Below are 27,122 nucleotides of genomic sequence, written 5' to 3' on the forward strand. Positions count from 1 at the left end.
TCTCACGTTGAACTATTTGTACAAGCTTGTGAGAAGGAATTGATTATGACTTTAAGTGGTTACAATGAAAGTCACTTTTGTAATTTGAGTGCTGCAGAACATAAGGCATTGAATGATTTGAAAAATAATGTGGATCTTATAATTCGGCCATCCAGTAAGGGTGGCGCTATAGTATTGATGGAAAGGTGTGATTATGTAAAAGCAATGTCTATTTTATTGAATTACTTAGATACCTATCATATGATAGATTGGGCACAGGTTAGGACCATTATTAAATATGTGAATGATTGTATATTTGATTTACTTATGACTAGGGAGATTAATGAGGGACTGTTTTAGTTTTTCAGGGTGCCTCATCCCATGACGCTAGTTATCAAAGGGCTTCCCAAGGTTCATAAATTCTTGATTGAGCCACCTATGAGACCCATTGTTGCTGGAGGGGGCTGAGTAACGGAGCCCCTCTCCATTTATGTAGAGGTGCTACTTAGTCCAATAGTTAGGTCTATAAATACCATTTTCTGCACATTTTTTGCAGGATCTTGATGAATTTATGTGGTTGAATGATATTACTGATCTGCTATGGTTACCCTGGATGTTAAAAATCTTTTCACTACCATACCCAATGAGTATGGGATAGAAGCAATAAGGCAGATCTTGAGTAGTGATACATTCTCATTGAATCTAGATGTTTGTTTAGTCTGTACCTTGCTTGACTTGATTTTGAATAATAACGTGTTCCTGTTTGAGGAACAGTTATATTTACAGAGATGGGGGGTAGACATGGGCACCCCCTGCACCAGTTCTTATGCAAATCTGGTGATGCATTTTTGGGAGGATAATAACCTGACTGTGAGTCCATTATGTAGAGATGAGAGACACTATAGACGGTTTGTTGATGATGTCTTCATTGTTTGGGAAGGTGACGTTGAGTCCCTTCTTCTATATAGTGAATATTTAGAGTCTACCGCAGAGTTTCTTCGGTTTACTGTCACCCATTCTTTTTTACATGTAGACTTCCTAGACATATCAGTAACTAAAAATACAATAGGGGGCATTAACACCACACTGTTTAGAAAGCCACGTTGGCGTAACAGCCTTCTATCTAGAGATAGTATGCATCCTGGACATGTGTTCTCAAGTGTAGTGAAGAGCCAATTCACTAGTGTGTCCAGGATTTGTAACAGTGAGGGTGACATGCAATGGGAATTTGATACTCTGGAGGCAATGTTTATTGATAGGGGATATAATTGCACTACTGTTAGGGAAATAAACTGCATTTAAAGGATTTTTTTAAGAATAATGTGGATATTGATGATTCTTTTAAGAATTGTAATTTAGAGTTTATTGATTCAAAATTTGATGTATATTCATCTAGCAATGATGAATTTTTTTCATGTGACTCTGATGTGGAAAATAACGTTTATTGTCTCTTAGACATTAGCAGTGTAACTAATAATAACTTTTATGCTGCCCTTTAAAAATGAGAATATTCAAAGGTTCTATCATATGATAAATTTTGTGATAGAAAAAGAAATTCATGATTTTTTCAAAAAGATATAAGTATAGAATATAACTTGACCAAACAAGAATGGGAAATGTTAAAACAATTGAGTCATAATGATGAGTTAATATTTAAACCTGCGGATAAGAGGGGCAAGTTGGTGATGATGAGCTCTAATGATTATTTAAAAATGTGTAGAGAACATCTAGACAATGAAGAAGTGTATGCACCTATTGATTTTTTGATTTACGAACAGGCTAGGGTGGAATATGAAGCATTGATATTTAAGGGAGTGCGCTTAAATTATTTTAAAGCATCTGATGCCAGAAATAAATTTATAAGTAATAACAACAAAATGGCAACATTTTCTGCATACCAAAAATACATAAAGCGATGCCTTCTCCAACTGGCCGACCAATAGTGTCAGCGAGAGATTATTTAACTTATAATTTGAGCTGTTTTTTGCACACTTTTTTTTGTCAACAGAGGTACTTAAATTGCCCTCTTATATTAAGGATTCATCTGATTTCTTGGAAAGAATCAAAAAATTTCAGTGGGGAAAGGGGGGTATATTTAATAGTTCTAGATGTAGTTAGTTTATATACTAACATCCAACACAATCTGGGCATGAAAGCAATTGATCATTTTTTTGGTGATTATCCACGCACACAGTATATCAAGGAATTGCTCCTGTTTTGTCTAACTAATAATATTTTTATGTTCGATGGAATTTTATATAGGCAGAAACAAGGCACAGCCATGGGGGCAGCTTTCGCCCCCATGTATGCAAATTTATTTATGGGCTTGGTAGAAAATCATCATATTTATAAAAGCAGATTTTACGATTTATATGTACTTGATTATTGTAGATTTATAGATGACCTGATTTTTATATGTAAGGGAGGAGAAGAACATGTGGATGCCTTTGTGAATTATTTGAATGATAATGAATTTGCTATTAAATTTGAAGGATTGCAAACAGGGGTGAAAGTTAATTATTTAGACATTACATTAGAAGTACTTGATATAGGACCTATTAAAACTCACATCCATAGAAAATTTGATCAGCCCAATTTTATGTTTCATGCCACCAGCTGTCATCCCAAACATACTTTGACAGCGATTCCATATGGTGAGCTACTTAGAGTAAGCAGGTTATGTAGTGATATACGAGAACGAACAGAGGAAATTGAAAGAGTAGCAGTAATGTTTAGTAAAAGGGGCTACGCTGACAGCATAATCAATGAAAGTTTAAAAAGGATAAATCATAAAGGAAGGGTTTTACCGTACAAAAAACAGAAAGGTAGTAGTTTGATAACTGGACAGTGTCCGGATCAAAATGAAGAAATATTTTATGTGTCAGTGTATAATTTATTTTCAGCTACCCAAGAAAAACTGCTATCTGAATATTGGAACTTTCTGAAAGAAGAGGTTTCTGCCCTTCAGAATGTAAGATTACGTTTCTCATATAAAAGAGGATGTAGTATAAAGGACTTTCTAGTGAAAGGAGCTTACAAAAGACCACATATTAAAATTATGGAGGAAGTACCCATTGTGGGTATGAAAAAGTGTGGCAAATGTTCAATATGTCAACATATAGTACCCACATTTCCCATGATTAATGGTAAAAGGTTTCAAAGGGAGTTTTTACATGTAAAAGTAAGGGGGTAGTGTATGCTCTGAGCTGTGAATGTCAAAAGTTTTATATAGGAGAGACAAAAAGGTGCTTGAATGAAAGAACACATCAGAGATATTAAAAATCAAAAGGATATTAGTCCAGTAGCACAACATTTTAATATGAAACATCAGGGTAATTTGGAAAGTTTTTAAGGGTTTCAGTTTTAGAACAAGTAAAGGATGAATTTCTAAATGAAGAAAGTATTAAATATTTTTTAAGAAAAAAGGAATCCATCCTGATACTGAAATTTAATACATTACAGCCGAGAGGCGTAATTAAGGAATGTAATTGGAAGAGTTTTGTTTAATGAATTTTAAAAAAAATGTCTTTTAAGTTATTTGAATAATTGTTTAAAGGTTAATATATAAGATGACTGTTTTTAAAAAAATGGATGTACTCTGTTAAAGGCTATGTTGTAGCCGAGGCGCTAGAGTGAAGAGCATTGGTTTTAGATTAAAATATCATAAAATTTCTGCAGTCTAATTCCTGGAGTTCGTTGTGATATATATTACTACTTCGTTTGGTGGTTTTTGGTTGTATACCTCTATTATTGCTTACTATACTTTAAGCTTTCTGGTGTATTTGCTTTTTTGTTGGAGGTGAAACCTTTATATATATATATATATATATATATATATATATATATATGTGTGTGTGTATGTATGTATGTGTATATATATATATATATATGTGTGTATGTATATATATATATATATATATATATATATATATATATATATATATATAAAATTACTTTCCATTATGGGGGCACCTGACATCTGGGGCAAGAAAAACTGATGTAATGGCGTCGGCTGTATGCTTTATACCGCTGACTACCTGACGTCATGGAAGTTGAAACAGCAACCGATGCAGGACTCAAGACTTTGATAATCAGGCCGACTGAGGGCTACTGCAAGCAGATAACCCAAATGTAATGACTGCAACAGTGAATACACTCGAACATCTACATTTATGATAAGTGTACCCAACTGTACTTTCTCTACTCTGTCAGAAAAAAGCCTGGTTAAATAGCGGCCTTATTGGGCCTGATAAGTCAGTATTCAAATTATTTAAGAGGCAACCTAGTATGTTGCCTATTGTCTGTATCCCTAATTGCAGTCATCCATTTCAGCAGAATCTCCTTTCTTCATTCTCATGTTGGCTTAGTTCTTAGAATACTTTGTGATAATTTATGAAAATAATATTCTCTATGATTATTGTTGTTCTCATTAAAGGTCTGCATCCAAAGTCTCAGTCTCTCATTGTTACTTGAGTTTCTCCCCTATTTTATCATCATCCCTTTCCACTTTGAGTTGTAGGTTTCTGCTTGTGCTACGTATACGAATCTTAATTGTATAAATCTGAAATACCCCTTCAAATTAGGTAATCCCAGTCTGCCTTGTTCTGTTTAAAGAATCGGCATTTCCCACTTGACTTTTGCTGTCTTCCCGTCCTTGATAAAATTCTTCAGTTCTTTATTAATTGCTATCCCCGACTTCTCTGGTTGATAAAAATATGCCTGACCTGTGTATAAGACAAAAGGGACTGAAAACATTTTAACTGCTTGTATCTAACTATCCATATCCATATAACAGAGCTTTGAATTTCTCCATTTTTGTGTTATCTTTTTGTTTAGTCTCTTCCTACATATCCTTGGCTGCCACACCAGAATCATTTTTAATCCATACTGCTAAATAACTCATTTTGTCATGTCCCCATAAATATGGATTTTGCTGAACCAATTCGTATGAAGGTATGTAATTTTACCGCTGCTTTGTTTTAGCTTCGTTAATTTTGTATCCCAAAAAGATTTGAAACAGTCTCAAAATGTTCCACAACACTGTAATGTCCTTTTCTGGTTTTATCAGGTATATAATAATATTATTTGGAAATAGAGCCAACTTTTCTTGACTACCATACCAATTATATCCTTGAATTTCTGAGTCTGTTATTTTCTTTGCCATATATAATGCAAACAACAAAAGGGAAAGAGCACACCCTGCCTGGTTCCTCTACTCAAGCAGAAGTTATCAGAGAAGACCCCACCCACTTTAATTTTTGCATAGGATCCCTCATCCTAATCAGTCTTATAATTTTATCAGGGAATGCCAATGTTTCTATTGCCCTGGTCATAAAGACCCAGCTTACTCTGTCAGATGCCTTTTCTGCATCAAGACCCACCAACAACAGTGGTATTTCCTTACATTCTGCTTCCCCCTGGATTGTCAATGTTCTGTAAATGTTGTCAAATGACAAAACCACATTGATCCAGATCTATCAATTTTGGCATCACTTTATAATCATGGTTTAGTATTGAAATGGACCTGCATGAAACTGGATCTAATGGGTCTTTTTCCTCTTCAGGTATTACAACCCCCACTGCTTCCTTAAAGGATGTTGGTACTTCTTCCCTTAAAATGTTGTTAAACAAAACCTTCCAGATCTTTCAGTTTTTTCCCTCCTAGCTTCCAAACTTCCACAGGAACACCATTTATTCCTCTGCTGAGGAGGGTATTACTGGGGGTGATGTGGAAAGTGAAGTTTAAGCTAAAATTATCAGCCAGCAGATGAGCTGTCTCTGCCAGATGGGTGTAGGAGATGTCATTGATAATTAATTCTGCACATTGCTGAGTGTTGTCCTTAAGACTGCGTTCATAGCTGAAAAATGCCTTTAGGTTACCTTTAGCTTTGGAGACTATTTTTACCTCAAAGTCAACTTTCAAAGACTTTACTAGTTCTCTGATCTGCTTGTTTAAATTAATGAGGGATTTATTGCTCTGTTGTGCATATTCCCTAGTACTTCTCAACAGGGGTTTCTTCCTTTTGTTGTACAATCTATTAAGATCAGGGATCCACCAGGGAGGCTTGGTTTTGCAGCTTGACCTGGGCATATTTTGGCATGGTACTGCCATTTTTATGCAGTTGTTGTGTGGCCATACAGGGCTTTAGTGTACTGCTCTGCATAGGTTTGTGTTTTTGATTTGGTGGAGCTTGGAATGTAGCTATGCCATCACTTAATAGGGGTAGTTTGCTTTAGAAAAGATTTTTAATGTTCTAGGCTAGGATTCAGTGGGAGGTCTAGTTTTACCTTAATTTCCAGGGAAAGAGCCAGATGACTCTCTGAGCTATAGTGCTGTAGTCAGATCAGAGATGTTAGAGTAACCTTCAAAATTCTCAGAGCCATCTCCGCCCCTCACAGCCCTGGCATTGGATAGCTCAGCTCTGCCCTCTGTCTGGCGTGGACTGCTATCTGGTCAGATGGAGACAATGGTTCGGAATGTGTCTTCTTGGCTCCATTGGACTCCTCCTCCCCAAAGCATTCTCCTTTTGAGGTGGTGGAGAGAGTGTTCTCTGCTTCTAGAGGATGGAAATTTTCACCCTCCACAGATCTTCCTTCTGAATCCCATATGTCTTTGTGCTATGAGCCTCAACACTCTACTCCACAGGGACAGCCAACCCAAAATCTCCAGTCTACTCACCAGGGGGTACTTATTTCTTCTGATACTTCTTTTGAACATTCCACCAAAGAAGATCTTGGAAAGAGAAAGTGCAAGAGGAAACATTTAGATTCTCATCAAGAGTTGGTCACAAAAGATACCAATTTTCATGAGGGGGAAGGGTCTACAAGATCATCACCTGAGGTCATCTTTTTTGGTTACATCCTGGAGATCCTCACCACAGTAGATACTGATTTTGATAACGGGCAAGGGTCCCCAAGATCACCACCTGATGACGTATTTGGTGACATCCTGGTTGGTCTACCCATAACCCTTCCCAAGAGGAATCTGTATTCCTGGAAGCCTTTGGGTTTGGCCCATCTACCTCCTGGGTGACTCTGCCAACCAGTGAGCTCATTGATTTGATCTCCAGGTGGGTGTGTAAGGACACTGACTCTGTTGAGCCTATCCCGAAGAGACCAGACAGGCTCTTAGCACCACTGGCAAGAGGAGAATTTTGAAGCAAAGGAGTACCAGTAGATCCATGATCATAGCAACAGCCAGAATGAAGGAACTCACGGAACAGAGTTCATCTGTCCCTCCCTGTAATAGGGAGTCCATAGTGTAGGACAGATTTGGGAAACATGTATATGCTTCAGCGAACTTTGCCCTCAGGTTGCTGTATTATTTGGCACACTTCACCAGACCTCAGAGGGGCTTGATTAAAGAACTTTCAGAATCCCTCTTTGGGCCATTACTTCTGAGGCAAAGAGCTTTATTATCTCACAGTTGGCTACCTTACATTCCATCACTAATTCATCCATGAGGCTCATTTCACATGCTGCTGAAGGTACCTCAAGGGTGGCAAGTTCAGGCATTTCCATTAGGAGAGACATGTGGATGCACCTGTGTGATTTTGCAGAGCCCTTCAAGTCCTCCTCCTTCAGTACTCCTTTTGACAGAAGTTCTTTGTTTGGACCTAAAGTTAAAGATACACTCTCCAGGTGTGAGCAAGATGGTAAGATCCTCTTTGCAGTGGGCATATGTTTTTCAACTCCTCAAAGAATCTTCTCTAGGAATCGGTGAGGTGGTTGAAAAATGTGGTTCAGAAAGTTTTAAGGTCCTTTCCATGAACCACTTGGAGATAGTTCTCCAGGGGCAGAGAGAGGGAACTCTTAACAGAAGATGCTGCCCGATTGGCAGAGGTGGACCACAGAACCAGGGATCTAGAGATCCTTTCTCTGACAAGACCATACCAGTGCTCCTGAAAAGAGGCCCGAATGTCCACTTCTGGAGACAGTCAGGGGTCATCTATCCCTGCACCAGAGAGCATGCCTAGACATTACTAAAGATACATGGGTGCAGAGGATAATTTCCAGAGGTTATATAATACCCTTTTCCCTACCCCCAACTTGAAAAGTAAACAATATTCCCAGTGTTCTACCTTGTCAGTGGAAAGCAGCAGCTCTAGAAATAAAAAAGCTGCTAGAAAAAGAGTCATCCAAGAGGTCCCCCAGACTAGAAAGAGCCCGGAACTTACTCAAGGTTCTTTTTAGTGCCAAAGAAAACAGGGGACTGGAGACTAATTTTGAATCTCAGCAATCTAAACAAATCAGTTCAGTATACAATGTTCTGGATTGTTATGGTTTAGTCCATTTTGCCTTTACTGCACAAGGATGACTGGATGCGCTCTATAGATCTTCAGCGTGTGTACTATCATATAAAAATGAACATATGATCCAGAAGATACCTATGCTTTCGTCTGGGAGCCAATTAATACCAATTCAGAAAGCTGCTTTTTGGCCTCCCCATAGCCCTCAGGGTGTTCATCAAATGCATGACAGTAGTAGCAGCTCACTTGAGACTGTGCAGATTCTTGGTGTTTCCTTACTTGTATGACTGGCTTATAACCGCTCGGACTAGGTATTTTATGATAAAAGCACGAGAATATGTACTCCAGCTTTGCTCTCATCTGGGAATTACCATCCACTACAACAAATCTTAGCTAGAACCATCTCAGACATTAGAGTTCATAGGAGCCTTGTTCAGTATGGCATCAGTGATAGCCTCCCTTCCCTTTCCTTACCATGGGTACAGACTATTCGATTTCAAGTCAAAAAAATAATTCAGAATTCTTCTCCATCATCTCCACTGATTCTACAAGCCTGGGGTCAATGTTTGCTGAGATAGTTATGGCTCTATTAGCAAGATACCATATGAGAATTCTTCAGTGGACCCTAGCAACTCTGTGGTCCATTTTGTACTAATCTGTGTCCACCCAGATCAGAATAACTTAAACATGCAAAAAATACCTCTTGTGGTGGATTCACTCAGATCAGATATTACAAGGCTTTCCCAAATGCTTCCCAAATTGGGTGTCGGGGAGGGGGCATTTCTTGGGAAAGACAGTCCAAGGCACCTGGTCCCCCAAAGAGGCCAACACGCATGTCTGTGTTTTGAAAATGAGAGCAGTACTCTTAGCTTTGCAGGCTTTGCAAGACTGTCTCCCTTCCCGGACTATTGCAATTCAGATGGACAATACGTCAGTGGTGTGGTACATCAACAAACAAGGAGGAACCGGATCTTACCTTCTATGTCAAGAAGCTCTGAGTATGTCAGTGGGTGATCTCCTCCAGTCGATTTCTGATAGCAGTTTACATTCGGGGAAATCCATTGTAATAGCAGACAAATTGAGCAGCTCCATTTTATTGCCTCACAAGTGGTCTGTCAACATGAGAGTTGCTGAAAGATATTCCACCAATGGGGCCAACGTTGCTGTGACATCCTTTGCATATCCCCTCAACAACAAGTGCAGCAGGTTCTTTGCTCTGATCCCCCTACCGGGAGAATCATCGAGAGATGCTCTCCTCCACGATTGGTCTCCTCTGTGCTTACTCCCCAACCCCCTCTAATTCCCAGGTTTCTCCAGAAAGCGTCTCGACTGAAGAGCAAAGTCATTCTCATTGTCCCTTATTGGCCTCGTCAGATTTGGTTCCCCTTTCATTGGCCTCATCTAGTTCACCCTCCATGGATTCTGGATCCAATTCCAGACTCCTTGTCTCACCTGGCAGACCTGATTCATCCGGACATTTTACGCCTAAAGCTGACCTCATGGTTTCTCCATTTCCATTGATAGCTAGACAACTCAGGCTGTCCTCCACTGTTTGTCGCAGTCTTTTATTTTCCTGTAAAGCTTCCACTAGGAAAATGTTCGGAAGTAAATGGAAAAGATTTGTTTTCTGGGGTACAACAGAAGGGCATCGACCCTTTTACAACACCAGTACATAAAGTTCATGAGTTTTTAGCTACAATTTTTATTAAAGGGGCTAGCTCCTTGACTGTTAAAGTACAGCTAGCTGCCATTTGTAATTTTCATGTAGGAGTTGACAATTCAAGCTTAGCTTCTTCAAAACTTTGTAAGGCCTTTATAAGCTTACTTTTCTTTTGAGACCCTTTTTTAAAGATCCAGCTCTGCCATGGGATTTAAATTTAGTTTTACAAGTTCTAACTCATTCTCCATTTGAACCATCAGCAAAGTGAGAACTGAAATTTTTAACATGAAAAACTGTTTTTGGTAGCTCTAACCAATGTTCCTGCCTTTCAGCTGCAGATGTTGGTTTCTCATTCTAGTGTTGTTTCTAAAGTTCTGTGAAACCATAAGGCTAGCAAATAATCTGAGGTATGGTAGTGGACTAGGGCCTTATGGGTAAGGGAGGAGCTTGAGAGTTTCTAGTATCCATGAGCTGTAAAAAGCGTCAAAGTCAGATCCAAGGGTTGGATCCAAACTCAATTGTTGAAGAATGAAAATGGACAACACAGATGGAATGTTATGGCGGGTACATAACTTCTCTTTTCTGTGACTGCACAGATGTCAACATTCTCCAGATTGAGGAGAGTTTCCAGGAAATGCAATTTCCTGTTGAGACTCCTAGCATTGAACAGCAACACATTTAACTTGTCTTGAGTATGGTTTGTTATGTTGGAAGGTTTCTTTGTTTGGCAATGCTTAAAAAAGGCAGAATAGGTGTGGATAATGTTTTAGCCACTATCCAAAAGCCTAGAGGTGACAGGTGGAGACCATCCCTGGCAAGTCAATGTGGTCTGTCGACCATGTCCTGCCAGGCTGACAAATATTGGATCCGTTTGGAATGACACAAATAGCTAAACCAATTGTTAGTCATTCATTTTCTGTCTGTATTGTGGCGTCATCCTTGACAATGGGCATATGCTGCTCAGTGTTAGGCTCATACCTGTCTGTGACACACATTCAGAGAGTTCAGTCATGTCTCATATAGTCCAGGGAGGTATGTCTCAGCCCATTCACTCATACAGGGACTATGACAAAATCATACTGGTACTTAGAGGTGAGTGAACTGAGTGGTTGCATGATTTGCTGGATCCTTGCCCCTGACAGGCAACTTAACTGTTAACCCTCTCTTTATCCAGCCTTGTAAGACATCTGTGCATCTCACAGTGGAATCACCCATGACCAGAATGTTGGGTTTTGAATTGTTTTGCCTTATGGTTTTGGTAGTTGAGACACAGTGAGATATGACTTTGTGTTGTGCTGGTATGTGTCTTTTTTGTGTGTATGTGGGGTTTCTGAGGACTCCGCCTGTGAGGTCTTTGAGGCTTGGGTAGGGTATATGTGAGTACCTCTGCATATGTAGCTGTAGGTGTTCATTAGTGGATGCAGTGAATGGTGCGTGTGAGTCACTGACAACCTGTTTGTTGTATTTAGTGTTTGTATGTGAGAGTCTTGCCTCCATTGACAATGTATAAGTACATCTCTCACACACTGTGTTTGTCTAAGAATTAAGTGGTTGTCAGTGTACACGAGGCAATTGCTACATTGCCTTGGAATGCCCATGTCCACCAAGCTGGAAACAGAGATGGTAGGAAGGTGCCCATCTGTAGATGTCTATCTTTGCATACCTACAAGGGAAATGAGTGGTGGGGTGTGTATAACCGGAACGAGGTGGGGAGGTGCCTACCTGCTGTAAGTTCATCTGACCTAGTCTGCAGTACTATCCAATGCCCAGCCTAGCTGCTCACTGTGCAGTGATGGCCTTGAGTGCTAAAATGAAGTAATACTAACTAAAAAAGATCCTAGCCGAATGCGTAAGTGATCCTTACTGTGCAAACTTTTTGCTAAGTGAGTGCCATGGAACTACCAAGTTCCAAGACAGTTTTATAGAGAATTTTCAATTTTTGGCAATTGTATATATGCAAAGCACCTCAAACCGCCATTGTGCAAAGAGCAGCTTCGAGGCTTAAATATGCTTAGAGGAAAAACAAGTTTAACACTGCCTAAGCCCACATGCCAATCAGATAAGCACATGATAAGCTCTGTACCAGTAATTTCCAGCTCAGATGAGTGAAAGCAGCACTCTCCTTGCGCAAGAGTGCGTACGTGTACTCTGTTAATGTAAAATGACTGGTTTGGAGCCCAAGTGTTAGAAACAAAAACAGATGCCTGGAACTAGCTTTACAATTCAACTAGCTGTAGTGTTACTACTTAAAACAGCAGCCCTACGGTAGTTAGACAAACAGTTGAAAATCTTCAAAAAAAAGTGCAGAAAAGCAATTAAATAATGTTACTGGCTTTTACAGTGGATGAGAATAAACAGTGCAAATGCAAAAAGTATACTTGTATCCGATTTCTTAGTCTCAGATGGCTTCTGAAGTTTGCAAACTCTACTCAAAGTCTCTGGTGCTGTCACCAAATGATGAGCGGCTCTGGGTAAATATATCACAGAATTATGGTACTAATATTGAACCTTGTGGCTTACCTAATGTTATTCCTGAGGAGCTCATGGCTAAAGTGTAGCTTGACAGAGTTGACATTCCAAGTAAAAACTCAGAGAAGCATTAGAAGTTCCACTTCATTGGATATCTTTGGTTGACAGCATTGTATGCTGCTATTCTGAATAGGGTAAGTTTTCACCAAATATTACAGCATGAACATTGCCTTGATAAACTTAATATACTGGCAAGGTCATACTACTAAGTTTTGTTTCTCTGATTTTTAAGGTTCTTTGCAATCACACAAAAGCAAGTATTGCATTTCTGGTGAGTTTCCCAAGATCTAACTTTACAGTGACCTCCCTGTAACCATCTATGTTGGTTTTTCTTTTCTATTAACTTTTTGTCATCTAAGGTTTGGTACAATTTTGGAAACTTTACAAATGGAACATATTTCCAGACTTAGAATGTAAAGGGTTGCATAGTTTCTTCATTTGGGTTAAAAGGAGGGCCACAGTTGCACTATCATGTTTCTTCTCTCCTTTTTTTGTTGGATAAGCCAGTATGACGTGTCTGAACCAGGGTTCCAAAAGCCCTTTTTCAGCAGGGTTAATATTTTTTTTTCCTTGTGATGTCAATCGATGACACTGGTTATGAGTGCATTTAGCCTTTAGTTACTGATGATTTAAGACTGTGTCATGGAGGATCATTGAAATCCTTCCTGTAACTTGCTGGTCTGGCATGTAATTGTAGTGCATTTCTATGAGAGCAGTTATCACTGAATGGAAAATATGTCTTATGGATTCCATTCATGGCTTGGACAACTGACGGATGTGTCATTCTGCTGGCATTTTTTAAGTCAGGGAACCACAGGCATGTTTTGTTACTTTTTTTTTTTTAAATGAAACGCTTGAATTTATTTCTGAAACAGGACTGAGAAATGTGTTTTCAGTTAGAGGGCAAGCACCTCCTTTCAGAACATTCAGGAAAGCAAGATGAAATATGTCATTTATTTTACTATATATTTTAGGCAGATGAATAAATTATTAACCAAAGCATGATCAAAAATAAATTTTACAAATATGTTCTTATAGCTATTAGATTGGTAGAGGGTAGTTTACCATGGATAGTAGTAGGTAAATTGAAGTTATTACAACAACAGAATGAAAAAAAAAGTGTAGTACTGCCCTTAAAACTGTGTGTATTCAGTAGAGATGTCACGTTTAGACACCAAAACCGCACTTTACCATTATTCCATTTCATGTGGAAGTTTATAGAGGCTGCAATCTCTGCCTTAAGGTGGTTATAGAGGAATGCATTAAAAAGCTACTGTATTACTAATATTCTACTGAAGACATGTGGAAAGCTATTAAGGGTGTTAGATTTGAAGTAAAAACACAGTATCACTGATTTACTGTTATGGTTATATTGCAAGGAAGTAATGGTATACTGGAAGTGTTTTGCAAGGCCCCATTACTGATTAAGAATTTAAGATTTCAGGTACTTAAACAAAGAACATTTGGCTATAGCTCATTTATTTGTCTTCCCTTTTTATAGCTGTATACTGTAAGTCAGGATGGTACATTGTGCGTGTGGCAATGTGATACAGAACTGGAAGGTCTGAAGGCCAGGCTTCCGAAGGATTCTTCAGGAAATCTGCAAGATGAACCGGATGAAGACCTGAATGAAGAAGGAGAGTCAAGGGGAGTGGAAATCCGTGGAAAGGCCGGTCAGCAGCAACAAGAAGATAGTGGAAAAGTGAAATATTATCGACTTGCAAAGTGAGGCAATTATATTAGTTGGGGCATTAAAACCGGGTGCAGGAGTCACAAAGACTTACTTGACTGCATGCATTCAAATGATTTCAGAAAGCTTTTTGAAGGCACGGCTTTGAAAGTAAATGTGTATTAATGATTTATTCTTATTGCAACCATTTATTTATCTAGTTTCATTTAGTAATTGGATAAATACATGTGTGAAAAATAATCATTTTAAGTCATGACCTTGTTTATGTAACTGGCGCAAAGGAAACAAACAAGTAAAGGCAGCAACAAAAATACATTTGATATTATTTTGAGAAGAAGGTAAAAATTAGTCCAGTCAGTTACATTGGCCTTCACTAATTTATTATAAAGAGTCATCTCAAGAGGCCACCCCAATGTACTTTATGGCTGGATTCAGGGTTCTGCTCAGTACCAGAGTTGCTGTCTAGAGCTCCCAAAAGAATGCATTGAAAGAAAGTCCTTGCATTTGCAGTAGTAAATTTTGAGCCCAAGATTCCTAAAGAGTTTTAAATGTTGGTTTATCTCTTAGGTCCCAGTACAGTACTGTTTTTTTTTGCCTTACATTCTTTCTTGTTGACCACCAACATGTTCTTTGCTTATTTTGCCTTGCATTCCTTTCTGTTGTTAGTGGCGGTTTACCTTTATATTGTTGATCCCGATATGGGCGACACGACTTCCGCGAATGCCGAAATGCGAACATCTCCAATGTCGAATTCCAAATATGCGAACGACAAAACCTCGACCCTTTTTGACCCATGGTAGCATTGGTGTGGAGGTGTTGCGCGGCCGGAAATATTGAATGTTTTTCGATGTTTAAAATTTTTCGCGGTTTTGGTTCACGCAAAACGTGTCGATAAAGTGGCCGTTCGACAAAGTGTGATCGATTTAAAGGTAAACCATTAGTGACAGCAGTTTAACGTCCCTGCTTACTGAAACTATATTTGGAGAGTTGTCAACAATAGAGAGACTCCTGTTACAAGGCAAGCATTGAAATCAGGAGTTCAGGCCTGAAGCCTATAATACTAGCTTTGTTTCAAATTTTGCTGCTTTAACACAGGCCTCACCCCTTGTCAACCATCTCCTCCTTTTCTTGTATGTGTTAGAGGTTGACTCCTTCGTCAGTATCAGCTAGGTGATTTGCCTTATAGGAGAATCTATAAGGAGGGTTCTTCCAGACCCTTTGTACCAAGGATGAGTTTGGGATATAGTGGCTGATAAATCCATCCCTTCACCATAAAAGGTTTTAGTAGTAATGATTCATAGCTCTGAACCTGGTTTGCTCAAAGTGGGAATGAGGTCTATTGCTATTCCACACCCATTTTTTCTCAGTCTGCCTCCCTAAGTGACAGTTTATTGCTCTGTAGTCAGGTTAAGGAGCTCTTCCTTTAAATCTTTTTCAGTCATATGATTCATTAGGTTCAAGGCAGTTTTAATAATCTGACTTCTCTTCTACCTGTGTACAGTAATTAACCATTTTTTCACAAACACTCTGATGTCCTCAATTATTAATACTTTTCCTTTCTATCACAATTTTGTTAGGAGCAGCTTGCTGTGTTGGTATGACTGTTTCTTTACTACTGTAAGTCTTGGTTTCTTTCTCATGGCCATATTTGGAGCATAGACACAGTGTGCCCTTTCAGTTAACGTGTCCTACTTTGGAATTCCATTCCAGTTGATTATTTGTACCTTCATAAAATTAATGCAGTCTTCTCTTTGTAGTTTCTGCATTATAGCATGATATCTCTGATTTTACATATTTTTTTCTGCTCTCCCCAGCCTTTTATCTTTTTAATTGTATATATTCCTATAGTTTATCACTTATTTTAAACTTGTCTTAATGCTTTTATTTTTCCTCTAAATTACTGGAAGTCGTCTCTTATAACTGAAACCAAACTACTTTTTGTGAGCAACCCACTAAATATTTACGAGTTAGTTTTCTCTTATGTTTTCCAGATTTTGTCTTTGCTAACATCCAAGCAGTGTGGTGACTAGGCAGTAACTGAATTTGATCTAGATTGTTAGCTTTTGCTGGCTTTTTTACTTTTCTGTTTCACACTGAGGGAGCTCTAATCAAGCTGCTCTTCGGAGTGCAACCATTTTAGAATTTTCCCTAATCATTTTATTTGAGTGGGGTTGCAAAATAGAATTTTTTTTGGTGGAGTTGTTGAGCAGTATTACACATATTCAAGTTAAGGTTTAAGGGTGCCCTTACTAGTAGCTGCTGTACAGTCACTTTTAAGGAAAAATTCTTCAAAAGTCATGTAATATTCTATTCATCTTTGACTTTTAGAAAATGTATGTGGACTGTCAGGATGAGAGTGGGATCCAGTGTACTACCAAGGTACATAATGGTGCTTACTGCTTCAGTATTTTTATTGGACAGATATATTGTTGGCTTTAGAAGTATTTTAAGTCTGGCAGGTGTTCCAAAGAACATACATTTGTTTTGTTGCAATTTTAGGAGGAGGAGTTTATCACAGTGCCAGATGGCTACTCTGTTAAGATAATAACTTCCAAAAATGACAGTGTAGATCGTCTGGACTCGAGCCGTGAATTAGTTACCAGGAGACTGTTTCCTTTTTTTCACGCAACTTTATTGAACCACAGTAAGCACCACAAAGCACATCAGATTCGAATGGTTAAGCGCTTTCATCTGCATTCCCAGATTTCATCAGAACCATTTATCGAAGCATGTCACTTCCTTTTTAAATACATTTTGGCGCCAAACAATAAAATTAAAAACAAACTTCTCACCATTTAAGTCAATATATCTAAAACAAACTGTCCTAAAAACATAGAATATACTGGTTTTTAAAGTGCATGTTACAGTGCATAGTGCATTTGAATTACATAGGATTTATGAACAAGTTAATGTTTATAGACTTACTAAATAAAAATATAAATTTATATAAAATTATAAATACATATAATAAATATAATACTACTTATGTATTGTATGCTGTATACATATATCATGATAAAACACAATTATAATAAAAATGTTAAAATTATTTATTTATGTACTAAGCTGATGGATTCCCTTTAATCTAACACTAAAAAGGGCTTTATACTTATAAAATCATTTATACCCGGGGGGGGTTGTTGCGTCTAGGCAAATCTGCCACTTACTTTCTAACCAGGCTAGGTACGTTTTCCAATTTCCTCCTTTATCACTAACCTCTACCTGATCAATAATAGCAAAATAAAAATTATGTTCACTTCCCTTTTCTAAGATGTGTCTACTTAATGCATTCTTAGTATTACCCTTCCTGATGCTATACAGATGCTCATATATACGGGTTTTAAGTTTCCTCTCGGTCTTTCCTATATAATACACATCACATTTCCCACACACCGCTATATAGACAATCCGCTTGGTATTACAATTACCCTTCTTAGCAAATACCACAGATTTAACAGTGTTCTTAAGTCTCATTCTACATTTGTTGTTAATGTATTTACATTGACTACATGCACCACAGCATGTGGTACCATTCCTACTGTTTCCTAGATAGTTCTTTTTCTTAGTCTCTATCATTCTTTTTAGGTTTAAACCAGTTTTGTATACTATGGAAGGTTGTGTTCCAATTATGTCTCCAAATGGTACGATTGTAGTGATGATGTCCCAATGTTTTTTCAAAATTTCAATCACAATATTAGTATATGGATTGAATCTAATAATACAAACTCTGTTGTCTCGATCTGAATGGACTTTTGTACTAAGCAAACTACCTGTACCCAACAGTGGTACGTATTTACCACCCCATTCTTTCTCAACATATGACGTAATGTTGTACAACATATGTTTAGGGTAACCTCTGTCTAGAAATAAGTTGGTTAGAACTTTTAATTCTTCATTCATAATCTCCATAGTTGAGGACATTCTGGCTACCCTAATACATTGGCCTTTGACTACATTACGAAAAATGTGGCCAGGGTGACAACTGCTGTAGTGTATATAGTCGTTTGAAAACGTTGGCTTTCTGTATATTCTAGACTCGAACCCTTGTTCTGTAATACTAATCCAGGTGTCCAAATATGCTATTCCTTGTTTGTTATACTGATAAGTAAATTGGAGGAATTCTGTGGTGTGGTTAAGGTAATCTATAAACTCATGGATCTTCTCTTCTGGACCTTTCCATAGAATGAACATATTGTCCAAAAACCTAGTATATAGTCCAATGTACTCGTAAAAAACACAGGGAAATATAAACTTATTCTCCCACTCGAGCATGACCAAATTTGCAAAAATGGGGGCACAGGAAGCCCCCATTGCCACACCCCGAGTCTGTAGAAAGTATTTGCCCGAGTGGAAGATATAGTTGTGGTCAAGGACCAACCCCATCATGTCCATGATGAGGTTGATCCTATCCCAGCTGCAACCTGAATATTTTGTCATGCTGTTACAAAAATATTCAAGTCCGGTTGATGCAGGTATACTGGAAAATAAATCTTTCACATCTACTGTAAGTAGGATCAAATTTTCCTGCCAAACTTCTTTCGTTAGTTTGCTCAGAAAATCCCATGAATCTTTTACTATATGGTTGACTTTAGTATATATATGTTTCATCCAATGATCTATAGCTACCCCTAATTTGAATGTTTTTGATTTAGAGCCAGATATTATTGGCCTAAAGGGGGGATGTTCCATATTTTTGTGTATTTTCGGTATTCCTATTATGTTAGATAATAATGGGAATTCATTTTTGAAAAATTCATATAAATCACTGGTTATTCTTCCATCTAGTAAGTACTCCTCTATAGCTAAATCAATCCTTCTATGCCCTGTGTTAACTTGATTCAATGACACTTGTTCATAATTACCTGATTCGTGTAGGATCTTCTGTATTTCTCTCAGGTATTCTTTGTTGTCGAAAATTACGATCCCTCCTCCCTTGTCAGGCTTCATTATTCTTATCTCATCGTTCATAATGAGATTTTCTAAACATTTCCTTTCCTCAATATTTAAATTGTCCTTATTAGCCATAGAATCAACCTTACTATTCTTAATGTCTCTATGTAAATTATACAAGTCTTTACAAACCATTTTCTCGTATAAACTGATCTGTGCATTGGAAACGGGAATGTATGTACTCTTCTTAGTTAACTTGTTGCATTCTATGTTTCCATTCCCCTTATTCTGACCTTGATTGAACTGTATTGCTAGATTCAATCTTCTGCAGTATAATTTTACTTCTTTAATGGCATCAAAAATATCAAATTTAACTGTTGGTATGAATTTCATCCCCTTACTAAACAAAGTAGTAATGTCCGTTGTAACCTGGACTTTAGTGTAATTGTAAACTTTAAACCCTTCAAAGCAGTGTATATTCGGATACCTTCCTGCATTATCCACAGGTTCGCTTACACTAGTAGATAATGTAGATACGTTCTCATGAGTAATATTCTCTTGAAGAATAATACCTGATGGGGTGGGTAATGCTTGCTTTTGAACATAATTTTCACCACAAACTTCATCTATCAATTCATCTGTGTTCTCTATTTGTTGAATCTCCTCTGCCATCTTTTTGGGGCCGGATAGAATCGCCCCCCTTGAAAATTTTCATCTTCATTTAACCTATACTTTCTTCTTTTTCCTTTTGATTCCACTACTTCAAATGCCCCATCCACTTCATCAATATACTTTGGCCAAATATAAGCTCTTCCTGTCCTATACATTTCCAGATCACGCTCTATTTTGTTCATTTTCCTGTCATACACATTATGCACTTTACTTCTTGCATTTGTAAACTGTTTGGAGTACAAATCATACCACTCAACAAAGTCCACATCTTGTATGATAGATTCATTCAAAAATTCCACTTCTTGTAAAAGAACATTAATTTTTTCCTCATTACATTTCATAAGTGCCTTCATGTATGCAAACCCGAAATCATCGAACATTTTGTTAAACATTTGCTCAATTTTTAAAGTGTATTTTAATCCCAACGGCAGTTTATAGAACCTCAAACCTTTAGGAACCACCTGTAACTGAATACATTTCTCGAGATATGCATTATCTACTTTTACACTTTTAAGTTGTACTAGTTTTTTACCCAATGAGAAGATTCTAGACTTGACATCATTACTAACATTTTCATCACAGTCATATATTTTTTGCTTATTTTCATTTACATTTCTCCCCCCAAAATTATCATCATCAGCAAGAAATTCATTTAGTACATGAGATACATTTAACACACGTTCACGACAGTCCCTTTTCTGAGTACATTTCAGTTTAGGGCTAGATATTTTGTCTATATTTACAGTACCTGTGTTATTACTATTAGCCTTCTTGGCTATAGCTGAATAAGTCCGTACTGGAACGCGCTTCTCTTTTGGGCGTGCCCCCAATCTAATGTTCTCACTGTTTGTATGGAATAAGCTGAAGTCAAACGTGAAGTCAGCTTCCAGTGATATGTCCCTGTTATTTTCCCTTGTGTCTAAATCGTGTATATGATCCACTTTATTTCCTTCCCCTTGCCCATTAGGGATGTCGCTTACTTCGCTTGTAACCTCAACTAACACCGCTTCCACTTGCGATGTCTCTGCATTCACATGAACTGTTTTAACAAGTTCTCCGCCAGATGTAACGGCTTCAGTGAGTTTCTGCACTAGTTCTAGCAGTCTATTCACGTCTCCTTGCAGCGACGTCACTTCCGAACGAAGTGAACTAAATTCTTCACGACTCAACGGAGTCCCGAGACCATCTACCTCAGCCATTGTGCAACCAATAACCAAAAGATGAGCAAATAAGACAATAACTTCCAAAAATGACAGTGTAGATCGTCTGGACTCGAGACTCGACTCGTCTGGACTGAAACCAAACTACTTTTTGTGAGCAACCCACTAAATATTTACGAGTTAGTTTTCTCTTATGTTTTCCAGATTTTGTCTTTGCTAACATCCAAGCAGTGTGGTGACTAGGCAGTAACTGAATTTGATCTAGATTGTTAGCTTTTGCTGGCTTTTTTACTTTTCTGTTTCACATTGAGGGAGCTCTAATCAAGCTGCTCTTCGGAGTGCAACCATTTTAGAATTTCCCCTAATCATTTTATTTGAGTGGGGTTGCAAAATAGAATTTTTTTTGGTGGAGTTGTTGAGCAGTATTACACATATTCAAGTTAAGGTTTAAGGGTGCCCTTACTAGTAGCTGCTGTACAGTCACTTTTAAGGAAAAATTCTTCAAAAGTCATGTAATATTCTATTCATCTTTGACTTTTAGAAAATGTATGTGGACTGTCAGGATGAGAGTGGGATCCAGTGTACTACCAAGGTACATAATGGTGCTTACTGCTTCAGTATTTTTATTGGACAGATATATTGTTGGCTTTAGAAGTATTTTAAGTCTGGCAGGTGTTCCAAAGAACATACATTTGTTTTGTTGCAATTTTAGGAGGAGGAGTTTATCACAGTGCCAGATGGCTACTCTGTTAAGATAAGATTGGGGATCTACCAGAATTGCTAGGGGTTTGGGTTGGCATAATTGTTAAAGTGTCTACCTTACAGACAAAAGGTGCAGAGTTTGATTCTGACATGGGATAATTGGCTAAGCTTAAAATGGCCCACAAGGGCAATTAGTTTAGTATCAACCTATGAAACTGTGAGAGGGGGAGAATCTGTAGAGGACAAGATTATCTGCATAAGGTGTGATTTTAAATGTATGTAGATGAGTAGGGGGTGATTAATGGAAAGAGAGCGAATAAGAAGGGTCCACATTTTTTACCTTGAAGTACGTCAGAAGAATTGACAGGTTGCTGCAAACTCTTTTCTTACTTTTAGTTTTAAATATTTGTTCGGTCGGGTAGCTTTAGAACCATACAGTGCTAGATGGGCCAAAACTGTTAGAGGAAAAGGCACTGAAAATGAGACCGTAGCTGTCAGTTCCAGATGCTTTAAATAGATCAGTAAAGAGTGCTCCCATGAGTTGATCTTGGTCTGTAGATGTTATGATGGAATCAGAGAGAGAGAGTAGGCCTGTTAGTGTGCTGTAGCCTTTATTGTGTATCTATGTTGATTGACTGAGAGAATATTTTATTTTTAAAAGAACCCAGTAGTTTGTAGATAAATATATCTTTCTGGAACTTTAGGAAGGTGGGGAAACAAGGAAATGGGCCTATAGTTAGAGGCAATAACTTTTGTGTTTAGGAATGGAAATGATGGTTGCTTGTTTCCAAACCGAGAGAAAGCATTAGTCAGAGAGATTAAAGAGATGACATATCTAGTGTACTCTGAATTCTTTAATGGTTTTTCAAAGAATAGACCCTGACATTCCCCAAGTTTTCATTGTTGGGTAGAGTGTATTTTAGTTTTGATATTTTAATTGGCGAAAATTATTTTTAGGGAGAATGACAAGTAGGTAGGGTTCTAGAGGCTGGGCAGGTTATGATTATTTGGAGAAGGTGCCGGAAGTGTAGGAAGGGAAGCAAAGTATTTTACAACAAAGTCTGAAGAGATATTTGTTAAATTGTATTTAGGCTGAGAAGAGTAATGAGGGCTTTGGACCTTTGACTTGTCCAATTTAAAAGGTATTTGGCAGTGGTCAGTAAGATAGAAGTATTGATGATTTTGAAAGGATTCCTAGTTAAGATCCAGTATAGAGTTGTTGGCAGTGATGTAGTTAAGCTGATTAGTTGAGTTAGACCAAAGTTTGTAAAGTCACGTATAATGTCAAGTTTACTGTGGCCTAAGAGATTAACACCGAAGTCACCAGGTAATATAATGTTACATATTTTTATCTACAGATAAAACTAAGTTTTTATGAAATGTAGTAAATAAGGATGATGAGACAGAAGGCGGGTAATGCAAAAAGGTGGTAATAATTGTTGAGCATTTGTCAGTGATTGGTCAGCATTTACTCATTTGGAGGAATATTCAGTAGTAATAGATGAAGTTGCAGGTATGGTACAGGTAATATGAGTTTTAAGTAGTAGGAAGCAACCACCCCACACCTGGATCCAAGACAGTCTTCATAGAGAATTTGTAGCCATGGAAGTGGAAGTCTGATGAAGTCAGTAATGCAAACAGTATATGAACAAGCTTCATACAGTGTGACAGTCTGGATAAGGAAAAGGTCACGGTCAGCTGTCTGTCAGGTGCCAGAATCTACCACATCACACACTTACTGAAGTCTGTCAACAATAGGCACTCTTACGACTCTGTCATAGTCCATGTTGGTGTGAATGACTTGAGATGTACCTCACTGGACTATATGAAGAGAGACATGACTGAGCTCCCTGATTGTCCCCAGGCAGGTTTGTCTCTGGCCTTAAGCAACATTTTACTTTCACCTAGGATGATACCTCAATACAAACAAAAAATGATTGACTTCAACAATTGGCTTAGTTTCTGGTGTCATTCAAAGGGGATCCAGTATCTGTCAGTCTGGTATGACATGGTCGATAGATCTTGAAGTTTTGCCACAGATGGTCTTCATCTGTCACCCCTGGGATTTCGGTTACTGGCTAAGACTCTTACCATCCCCATAGTGCCTTTTTTAGGCAATGTCACAAGAATAAAATTCCCGATGTAAAAATACTCTCTAAAAACAATCTCAAGGTTATGCTGCTAAACTGTAGGAGTCTTAACCACAAACTGCACTCACTGGAAACGGTCCTCATCCTGGAAGATGCTGACATTTGTGCAGTCACTGAGACCTAGTTTAAGGCTGCAGAGAGCACCCAGCTATACCAGGTTATATTTCCTTGCACATGTTCAGTCCACAAACTAAAGGCATGAGAACTAAAGGAGGTGGTGTGTCGATATTCATTAAAAAAAATACACTTCTAGATTGGTTAAACAGCATGATTCCCTTAAATTACTTCAGGTACAATTGATTGTAGGTAAGACCCTTCTTCAGGTGATTGCCAGCTATAGGACCCCATCCATGAATCAGGATATCCACTCAGCCTACTTGGATCTATTTGAGTCAATCAAGATACACAACCAAGCACCCTGGTTTTAGGTGACTTTAATTACCTGTCCATAGACTGGGTAAATTGTACATGTTATAACTCACTTGCCCAAAGGTTCTTGGACTTCGTTAACTCCAGTGCTCTGGACCACCTAGTTGACACACCCTCGAGGGCCTCAAACATTTTGGACCTGGTGCTCAACAACATGGGGGACTGCTGCACCATCCCCAGTGTGTGGCCATCCCTGATAACATCTGACTACAAATCAGTCTCGCTAAAAGTAACTGTAACACAAGACCTCCCTTAGCAACACAAAACTAAAAAACTTCTCCAAGGCCAATTACAATCTCTAATGTGATGGCATAAATAGCTTCATAGCCCCTCCCCCCACTGATGGAACAGACACCTATGCTGAGTTATACACCAGTGTTTTATACAAGCATCTGTACAAATGCTTCAACTCTGCAGTACCTGATAGAACCAAAGCAAGCTCTTCAAGGAAAAACAAACCTGCCTGTTGTACAACTGCCAAATAATAGGCTATACAGTAGGAGAAAGAAATTGCTGTCTAAGTGTAGGAAGGAACAGTCTAAAAACTGGAAACACTCCCTTCTCAACTTAAACAAGCAAATAAGACTCTTCGTGAAGTCCTCCAAAGCGAACTACGAATCCAAATGACCTTTCCTAACTAAGGATAACCACAAGGTGTTCATTAGTTATATCCTTAACCTCAAAGGTAAGCCCCAGATTTGCACTGAACTTGTAGTTAATTGTACTACATATATAGAACCTGTGGATATAGCAAACCTGCTGGCTGACAGGTTCAGTGAAAACTTCATTCCCCTATACCTGCCACATATACACCAAAGAGAAGGTCTTAAATGCCCTCTCAAAGGCCAAATACACAGCCTCTATGGGACCAGACAACATCTCGGACTGTGTTTTACATGGTTTAAAACAGGAGTTAGCATCGCCAGTGAGCACACTTTTCAATCACAGCCTTAAACACTGGCTTTGTTCCAGTGGAATTAAAATCAGCTACCATCATCCCTTTGCACAAAGGGGGTGCAGCCAAGGACCCCAGGAACTATAGACCCATTAGCCTGACCAGCCTTATCTACAAGGCCATGGAACTTTTACAGAGATGTAGGAAATCTCCAAATGCACGACCCCACCCAGTTTGGTTTTGTCAGGGGGAGAGTATGCCTGTCAAACTTGGTGGACTTCTTCAAGACAGTCACCAAAGCCCTAGATAAGGGCAGCTCTGTACATATGGCCTACCTAGACTTAGCCAAGCCAAGACCTTTAACACAGTCCCTCACTCAGGCATCATTGATAAACTCACCCAGCTGGGTATCAACCCATATATTGTCAGGTGGGTTGCAAACTGACTCACTGATAGAACTCATACGGTCAAAATAGGTGAGACTAGCTCCTCTAGCAGAACCCAACTAGTGGTGTTCCACAGGGATTGGTTCTGGGACCTCTATGAAGCAGAGGCTAAAACTAAAGGACTGTGGCTGACAAAATTTGCTGATGACTTCAAACTGGGAACAAACATTTAAACCTCTAGCAATGTCAACATCCTGCAAGAAAGTCGTACGCAAGCTAATGAGTATTGCCAAAGTCATGGTCTTAAACTTAATACAAAAAAAAAAGCATTATCATCCCTTTCGGCAATGGTGATGCTCCTGCAGACTAACACATCAATAGCAATACCCTAAGCATACAGTCAGTGGTGAGAAATCTGGGCACACAAGTCAACAACAACCTTAATTTCGATCACCATGTCTGCACAGTGGCAAGAAGAAGGGCATTTTATATTGCTCATCTCATAAGTAAGGGCATGGTCTCCAGAAAAAAATGGTTATAACCCCCCTGTACTCGTCCCTCAACAGGCCAATAATGCAGTACAATGCTCCCTTTCGTTTGTTTGTTTCCAAAACCCTGCAGCAATTGGAGAGACCACAAAGGTTCATTACAAAGAAAATTCAGAGTCTTCAAGATCCGTCTTATGCGGACAGACTGAAATCATTGTCACTTTACTCTATGTCATACAGACTGCTCAGATCTGTACCTAGCATACAGAGCAATCTCTGACACATCTTTAATGGAAATGCTGCGCATTCGCAAGTAAAATGGCACATGGGTCACTCACTCAAAGGACCTTAGCTTGGTATGTGACATCAACAGAACTTGCTGGAGAGACAGATTTTTCTCGCAGAGGTTGCCCCACGTTTGGAACAAGCTTCCTATTCATGTTAAACAAAGCCCCTCATTGGCCCTATTTAAGCGCAATTTGGATGATTGTATGGGAAATTCACCCCGGGGGTTCCACCTGTGTCCCCTCTTGAACAGGGGCAGTATGTGCTTATTTTAGTGTCTTCTTGAACCAGATAACTTTAGAAACATGGATTGAACTTGGCTAGGCTTGTAAGAGCCCTGGGGCTGTTAGCCTAGTAACCTCCTATGATCTTATGAGTTGTAGACTGCAGATGTTCCTCAACGAAGCCATTAATTTACCAGACTTATTTCCAAAGCCTCAGAACAGAATAGGATGGAGTGTGCTTTCCTTCAATGCACTGGGGGGACTTTACTATAGGAGTCGTCCTGTATTTGGAGAATTCTGTGCAGCAATGATCAAGTGAAAGAAGATAGTACAGTTGTATGAGAAAGTCACCATAGTGGTAGATATTCAAGTGGGATCACTTTTACAATACAGGCTTCCGCCTCCTCTTCACAGCATGCTGTCTGTTGCTTGTAATATATTTTAGATAAGGGCTGAAGTGTGGCACCAGAGCAAAAGGTTACACAGACTACACCTTCCTTCCTTTCTTTTTGTTTCTCCTCTGCTGCTTCATTTACTCTCATTACAAAGAAAGTATGTGGCAACTATATCTGGGATTGTCCTTGGGAAACAGGATTAATAATTCTGTAATTTTCCTCGGTCTGACTGTTCCTTTAAAAAAAAAAATTAGAGGGGGCTTTTCTCATTGGTAGGTATATTGTTTCCTTTATAGCCTCACATAAAGGAGCAGACAATTGTCTTGTACTACCTGTTAT

General features: G+C 38.6%; 1 protein-coding gene across 1 annotated transcript in view; it reads left to right on the top strand.

The window, feature by feature from the left end:
* The window catches only part of LOC122802737 (periodic tryptophan protein 2 homolog), a 723,301-nt gene that overhangs the window by 254,529 nt on the left and 441,650 nt on the right, over nt 1-27,122 (top strand). The window contains exon 7 of the mRNA XM_044072502.1: nt 13,919-14,142. Within this exon, the coding sequence (XP_043928437.1) occupies nt 13,919-14,142 (224 nt within the window). The remainder of the gene's footprint in view (nt 1-13,918; nt 14,143-27,122) is intronic.

Source organism: Protopterus annectens, chromosome 5.part0 (assembly GCF_019279795.1).
Source record: "Protopterus annectens isolate FY-2018-M chromosome 5.part0, PAN1.0, whole genome shotgun sequence".
Classification (NCBI taxonomy): domain Eukaryota; kingdom Metazoa; phylum Chordata; order Ceratodontiformes; family Protopteridae; genus Protopterus; species Protopterus annectens.